The 8,177-nt window shown below is 39.5% G+C and overlaps 1 protein-coding gene across 1 annotated transcript; it reads right to left on the reverse strand.

The window, feature by feature from the left end:
• Window positions 1-2,675: 2,675 nt before the first annotated feature.
• On the reverse strand, window positions 2,676-7,341 carry LOC124156651 (piggyBac transposable element-derived protein 4-like). The gene is made up of 3 exons (XM_046531309.1): window positions 7,061-7,341; window positions 5,311-6,854; window positions 2,676-2,846 (listed from the first exon to the last, which is right to left on the reverse strand). Exons 1-3 carry the CDS (start codon window positions 7,197-7,199, stop codon window positions 2,676-2,678), a joined length of 1,854 nt encoding a protein of 617 aa, XP_046387265.1. The 5' UTR covers window positions 7,200-7,341.
• Between the last annotated feature and the right edge of the window lie 836 nt (window positions 7,342-8,177).

An 8,177-nucleotide genomic window follows, 5' to 3' on the forward strand; every position in this document is an offset into this window, starting at 1 on the left:
AAGCCTGAATCTGTCGAACTTAGAGAAAAGAATATTCATTAACAAATAAGAAGGAATACGTCGTGGAATATTTGGTAACAAGATTTCGACTGAATGAAATCAAGCATGCAAAAAATATTCTGACGCGTTTTGCGCGAAGAATGTTTTCTCGAAATACATGAGAAAGTGGAACCAAAGCTCGAGGACGAATGAACATTTCAAAGAGACTTTCAAAAGCTGGCGCCAGAAGGAAATGAAATTCCCTCCAGAACTATATCAATATCTCCCTCTCGCATCTAGTGAGTGCAAATGACTACCATGTGTGCACAGCTGGCGAATATATGCAATGTGTAAAAATAATCATTAATTAATCTCAATCGTTAAACTTTTAAAGGAGTTTTAATTCAGGATTTCATTTCAGACGAGATGGAAGGATAAAGTTATAGCAAATAAGAAATAATGGACCTGTTTCCGCAAGTATAAAAAATCTACGAAGAGATTCTTTATATGCATGAAATATAATTATTGATGTGATTTACAATTTTAACCACAGGTATCGTTGAAAGACTTATCCATCGACTTTCAGTTACATTAAAATCCCTATTCTACGGCTTTGAGATAGTTAATAAAGAAGCCTTCAGCCAATATTGCATGGAAACAGCGGGAATCGGTGGAGTTTGCTTACTAAAAATGTCGTCTAGTACCGAAAACATGAATTCAAAATAGAATTATAAATGATTTTTTGTTCCAAATTTCATCTCAACGTCGAAACAAAAGCCTGAAGAAGATATTCATTCCCGTGCCTTAAGCACAAGCTATACGGAATAAATGGTTCAAGGCTGCTCCTGACTCTTACCTATCGATGATATTCTGTTTTGAAGATAATTTGAAGGTATTGTAAGATCAAATTGATATTTATATTATAATAATTTACTTAATAGGTACCTCAGTCACATCAGAAAGTGTGTTGAGTCAAAATATAGCATCTTCTGCGTAGACCTAAGTAATGCATAAACTGAAAGTAGTTTGGTTAAAGAATTATGGCGCGACTGTTATTTTACACGAACGGACAAAATGCGTACTTTTCCCATGATATGTGCACATATGATAACAAACGATTTTTGTTAAAGTTAATCTTTATTTGATGAAATTAGTAAATTTATAGGTGATACAGATATAAAGGTACACGGCAGGTCGCGCGGCTGATTGGTACTCCACTGGTGACGGATTTATCTTGCTGATCTAAAAAATTAGCTATAATACCTCGAACTTTGAAAACTCGCAATCTAGGCAGTCAAAGTACATTGTAGGAATACACGAGACCATTCTAGCCCAGAATGTACGTACAATGTTGAAGTCCTTGGTTTTCAAAGATTGACGTATTTTATACGCCAGCGCGCCCGGTCCAGGATTATCAACTTTTATTTCATCCTATTTGATAATTGAAATTATATTTCCGAATGGCTCTTTTAGCACTGCTACTGAGGTAAACTGGTAGGTACTGAGTACAAGGTACAGAGGTAGGTACTGAGTAAGTATACCTACTTTGGAGTAATGTGAATTACAAGTGTTCGAGATATATGGTATTTTATATTCGCTTTGTGTTCTTATTAATTATGTCTGTACGCATATTGTTGCTTGCCGCGAGCCTTTAATGGTATGTGCTCTTGAAGAGTGAAGTATTACACATACCGTGCTCTTGCAAGAGTGGTTTTCATTTTTAATGTGGAAGTTGGTCAGTATAAGAAAAGAAAAAAATAATATTTTACCGTTCACCAACCATTGTAGTCATCGTATCTCTGCGTTTGTAATGACACTGCTAAAATACCTAAATGCCATTATGATGATAAAAAAAATTGTCTCGTGTCAATGATTGCTGCAATTAAAATTAATGATAAACTTGACGCCGTATGATCAAAATGAAGACAACAAAGAGTAATGGCGTGACGAAGTCTAAAACCCTGGTTCTTAGAGTGAGATTCTTTCATTGAAATCGTACACGCTACCACTACCCCACCCAACCCATTACCTGTGGAAGGATATTTTGGGATATACAGGGTGGTATCCAAAAGTAGTAGGACTGATTTTTTTTCCGCGCGGGTGGAAAGATTGAGGGGGGTTTGCAAGATTGGATATTGTGGTGGGGAGTCTTGGGAAAAATTGTCGACATGCGGCAGTCGCCTCCGTGCATTAGTTGAGTGTGGACAACTGTTTTCGTGACCTCCTGTTTAGACGCCTCGTCGTTATTTGCGATAGAGCAAAATTTAGAGCAGCGGTACGCCATCAAGTTTTGCTGCAACATTCGAAAATCCGCAACCGAAACCAAGAAAATGCTTACGCAAGCCTACAAGGATGATACCATGAGCCATTCCTCGAAATTTGAGTGGCACAAGTCTTTTCGGGATGGCAGGGAGCTCGTCGAGGACGACCAACGCGCCGGGCGTCCGTCAACCTCGAAATCGAAAGTGAAATCGATGTTGATTGCATTTTTCGACCGTCATGAAATTGTCCATAAGGTGTTTGTACCTCCTGGGCATTCTGTAAACGCAAGATTTGACGCGGAAGTGCTGCGAAGTCGGATCACACGCGTGCGACCAGACCTGTGGCTCCACCACGACAATGCTCCGTGCCACGGCGCGTGGATTGTGAGGGATCTCCTGGCCAAATTCGGCGTTTCCACGTTGCCTCACCCCCCGTTACAGCCCTGATGTGGCACCACCGAACTTCTTCCTGTGCCCCAGAACCAAGAGGCAGCTCAAGGGGCATCGTTTCAACACGGTGGAAGCGGTCCAAGCGGCGACGACGAGGGCGCTGAACAGCATTCCGGAGGACGACTTCCAGAAGGCCTTCACGACGTGGACGACTCGCTACCAGAAGTGTGTGGATGCCCAAAGGGCCGGTTTTGAAGAGTATTGAGTCGGTATATCAAAATGTTCAATAAATTAATTTTTAAAAAATCAGTCCTACTACTTCTGGATACCACCCTGTATATATAACTTGTGAAAAGTAACCCATGAAAATTAATTAATTACAGCTAACTAAGGTTCTAATTGAAATAGATGGAGCAAGGTACGTGGTCTCCCCTTGTTAGCCTTAACGCCTTGCATTTCAATGGAGCGTTGTCCTGTCCTCCCTTTTCAAAAATTCAGGGACCAGGGACCATCAAAGTTTGGTATACCATTTATACATCGTTGGAATTTTCCTTCTCCCAACCAAGATTATCTTTTCTTGAACCCATCCTGGACAGCGAACCATTGCAACAACCAGCCAGCACGGAAATAAGGCTAACATCCCATGATTCTAGTTGCGAAGGGCGAACGTTCCGGCCGGCGTGAATACATACGCAACGAATAAGTCTTGCAGCAAACGTCTGAAATAGGTTTATTAGTTTAACTCAGTTCTTACAAAAAAAGTTTTGGCATGATAAACAGCATTGTGCCAAAATATACCCAGCGAAAAATAAATACCATCATCTATTTATTAAAGATTCAATGTGCTATTCGTTCTACCTACTCTTTCCAAACTTGAAGTTAACACGTAAATGAATATTAATATATTATGCAATGATGAAGTCATTTACTCAAAAGAGAAGCAGCCACATATATATTATGAAGATATTTTATGACAGCAAAACCCGGATAACCTCAAAATCAGTAATTTTTCTATGCACTAATAGTGGTAGAACTATACGGCGTAGAAGCTGCATTCTGCTACTTCCTTGTGACGTCACGGCCAATATTCAACATAGACACCCGTTTTAGCGGCCTTTGAATTTTTCCATATTTCGGACGGTCATCTCGAATCATGTATTCACTATTAGGATTTAAACTTTGGTTTTACGACATTATGTTATTCTGAACTCTAATTTAAAAAATGTATTTGGTGCATTTGAAACACTACTGTACTTCCCTATTGCATAATTTTCATAGACAGTATCCTACAGTAAACACTTAGTACCGCAATATACTTTTTTCCGCTTAAAATTCAGTTTATACGCTTGAAAATGACTCCCAAAAGTCTCCCGAGTTTCGCGGGCTAAAAAATACCGCCCCCACTAATCTCACGCCGTGACGTCATAATTCAGTAGGAGTCCAAGATCCAAGCCTAGTAACGTCGTAGCTGCAGGTTTGGAAGAGTCACGTTGCGTTCAAAGAAGAACATGGGTGAAATAAGGAAAAATTACTAGTGGTGCATTGTTCCTCTGTGCAATAACACCCCAGAAAAAAATTTCGTCTGCATTCCCACGGAGGAAATTAGAAGAAAAGCCTCGATGCATGCCGTCTGTCGGGATGAGCGTTGCGGAAAAATAAGAGTATAATAAACGGAATGATAGACCCGTGTGCTATGTGAGCGAAGATAACTTTAATATAAATAATATTTCCATATTTCATCAACTGAATAACTTGAAACTGAGAGTTTTCTATAATTAGGCCGCCGTAGAATAAAAACTCAACTTCCCAACAAAAATCGAGATACGTACGTGTTTCTCGATGGTAACGATGGACTCAAATTATTTATGACAATTAATTATCGATTCCCAATATTGCATGGAAACAACAATAATAATAAATAATTGCGCTCCCGGCCTTATGGAGATCAACATGGGAAACGAATCTCCATAGGAACCCATACTGTCGACTGAATGTGTATAGGCCGTTTTACACGGGGCACGGAATTGCGCAGGTTAGAGCTGCATTAATTTCTAAAATGGCTTGGAATTGCGCGAATGTATGAACGAAATTAGAACAGGGGCTATTTTGCTGTCTCGCATCCACGCATTCTCGCATGTGTTCTAGCAATTCACCGCTTTACACGACGCAATTTTGATTGCGCCTTCGCGCGTACGTCTGATTGCGCAGTTCCGTGTACCGTGTAAAACGACCTTAACACTTTGAGTGCTAGCGCTTTAAAGCCTCATCCTTACCCCAGTGCTGGGCGTTTTTACGAAAGTTTAGAAATTTTTAATAATTTTACTACAACACATAGAAATTGAAAATAAAGACGACCATGTTGTTTATAAATTTATCTTTAATTATGTGTTTAGGTGTAATATACGCAAATAATATAATATTTTTGCCATCTCTACAAAAATAATCAATTTTCTTAAAAAAAGAAAATTGAAAATTCCGGATTTGTAATACAAATGATAATCACAATTAAAATTAAATATACATTTTCCTTTCAAATACCATTATGTGAAGTGTGAGCATCATTTTTATCGACTATTTATGTTACATAATTTTTTTTTGTATGATATATTTGAAAGCATGGAGATACACAAAATCCTAAATGGCAAATTTTGCACTCAAAAGATGTGTCCTTTCTCCTTGCCTTCCCTGCTTCCTCTGTACCCTTGTCAGAGCACACTTTACATCTTCTTTGAGCCTTTTTCTTTTCTGGGGGAATTGGTATTCTACTGAGAAAATGTTTTCCGGAGAGACGGGTTAGATGACCTCCACTGGGACCAGGTCCTGATGAAGGTTCTTCCTGAGTAATTGCAAGGTCACTGCAGAGTTCCTTCATGAAAGATGTCATTGGAATTTTTTTCCCTGTAACTTGGTTATACAAGACACATGCATTTTGTACTGTCATCAAAATCATGTGGAAAGCTAATTTCCTCCACCATTTCATACTACGGTGGTCAAATACACCATAGGACATACGCTGGTCAGAAAGGTCTACACCAAATTTTTTCTTATTATAGTTCACCACTGCAGCTGGCTTAGTTCTTTGGTTACCTCTTCTATCACTATAGGTCACCATTTCTGATGTATGTCGTGTACTTATGATGTATACATCACGCTTATCCTTCCAACATAACACGAGTACATTACCTTTCCTCCTGTAAACTTGTTCCCCACGACTTAGTTGAGGATTACGAAGAGCACTGGGCATCCCTCTCCTATTTTTTTGCGTTGTTCCTACCAACCCCGTTTGGAGACCTTCCAATTCCATGGCAAGCAAGGGACTTGTATAGTACCTGTCTGTATACAAAGTATGCCCTTTTCCGGCTAAGTTTCCAAGAAGCCTTGTAACAACATCTTTCACAACATTGTCCTGACCGCAAAATACGTCGAAGTTCCAAATATACCCAGAATCAGATTCAGAGAGCATATATAACTTGATGCCATAACGGCTAGGTTTCTGAGGCATGTATTGCTTGAAACTTAGCCTCCCTCTGAATGCACACATGCCTTCATCGATGGTCACATCCTCTGCCGGTTGGTATGCACATTGAAATCTACTTCTGAGCAACTCGAACATGGGACGAACCTTGTGTAGAGGGTCAAAACCTGCCTCCCCTTTCTTCTTTGCACTGGTGTTATCATTCAAATGAAAATTAGCTAAGATGGATAGGAATCTATCCCTACTCATGACACTAGGGCAGAAATTACATGATATGACCGGATCTGTGCTCCAATGATTGGCCAAAGATGGCCTCTCACTGATGCTCATGTGCAAAATAATTGCTAGGAATTTTCGCACATCACCCAGTGTAACAGTTTTCCACTTCAGCAGCCTGCTGTTAGGAGATATTTGATTCAAACTCCTCTTTTTCTGTAAAATTTGCCGAGCATAAAGATTTGATTGTTCCTTGATGATTTTTATAATATCATCATCAAAAAAATAAGAAAAAAAATCAGCAAGAGGAGTGGTTTTGTCGAGACCAGTTTCCTCAACCATACCAGACATTCCGGTGAAAACATTTATATTTGGAACATGGTCTATTTCACTCCAACCTCCATCTTGTGCATCTGCCATGATCCTTCGTCCACCTCTGCCTCGTGGCCGCCCTCTTCTCCCTCTCAAACCCCTTTGATTCATGGCCGCTGCTTCGGTCTCACAATCACTGGTGCTACTGCTGTCACTCGAATCTAAAGGAACAAAATAGAAGTATACAAAACAGGCATTTGAGAAACCAAGTTGAAAATATTCAAGAAACCTTGAGTAATATGTAAGAATAAAATTATCTAAAAAACGACCTTACGCAATATTTCACAAGTAACGTAAGTGGGCTTCAAGAATAACAGAGGTCGTTACGCAGAATAAAAAAAATACCAAATAAAAGACATTAGCTTACCTAAGTCAGATGTCACTTCGTTTAAAATGAAATCTGGATCATCTTCACTAAGTTCAGCATCATCAGAAGTGCCACTGTCATCCCATTCCCGACGTAGTTCTCTAAGAATATCTTCATCACGGAGCATAGCGTCGGCCATGATGACTGCTTTTTCCACAACTGACAGGGTGATGCAATACCTATATTTTTTCGGTCATTACTGTAGTGAGCTGCCATCTAGAATATTTTCTATGCACTAACTCGTGTAAGCAACCGATCTAAGTAGATTTCAGAACGTAATATTACGCTGGCTACATAAAAGACGAACAAATTCAAACTGACGTAATATTACGTTGCCCGCAGTTCTACGAAGATTCACGAGAACGTAATATTACGTCGTTAGCACTCAAAGTGTTAACACTCAATAGAATGGTTTCGTCTCTTACGCCTGTAATATCTGCAACCAGCTAGACATCTCCGCATTTGCGATGCCTATATTCACGGCGGTGTTTTGGAAACCTGTGTAGATGAGCGATTCAAAAACTTTATTTCCGCGACCCCTTTTAGGCCATAAGTTTTAGCCGCGACCCCCTAAAAATGACCGTTCGAGTTTATGTACATAGTTCACCATATTACGTGTATACATCTCGCGACCCTCAGTTTGGGGACCGCTGCTTTAGATGAATATATTTTCGGCAATGAGGGTGGAGGAACAAAGCAGGTAGGTGAGCTTGAATGATCCCATTTCCCATATTTTCATCTCTATTACTGAAATCCCTCGTGAGATCTTTTCACGCCGATTAATTTCAACGATTCTTCGCTGATGAATTTTTTAAACCTTCCTTGTAGACAAATGACGTTATTCCCATCCCTGTTTATTTTTCCGCTCCGTTTTCTGACTCTAAATTTAGGCTCAAATATCATGTTTTGGGGGAGTATAAGCATTGAATCACGTGGAAACGAACACACAGGATTTGGATATGGTTCTGCGTTCGCCTGTACGAATTTATTTTCTTCTTTAAGAGAAAAGTGAACAAAGGAGTGAATGATACCTTCCAATTACAATAAGTGTTATTAATACTAAGAGAGTCGATTAAAAGCAGAATATGATATCGAAGGGATCGGATTAGTTTAGTGG

This window comes from Ischnura elegans, chromosome 3 (assembly GCF_921293095.1).
Source record: "Ischnura elegans chromosome 3, ioIscEleg1.1, whole genome shotgun sequence".
Classification (NCBI taxonomy): Eukaryota; Metazoa; Arthropoda; class Insecta; order Odonata; family Coenagrionidae; genus Ischnura; species Ischnura elegans.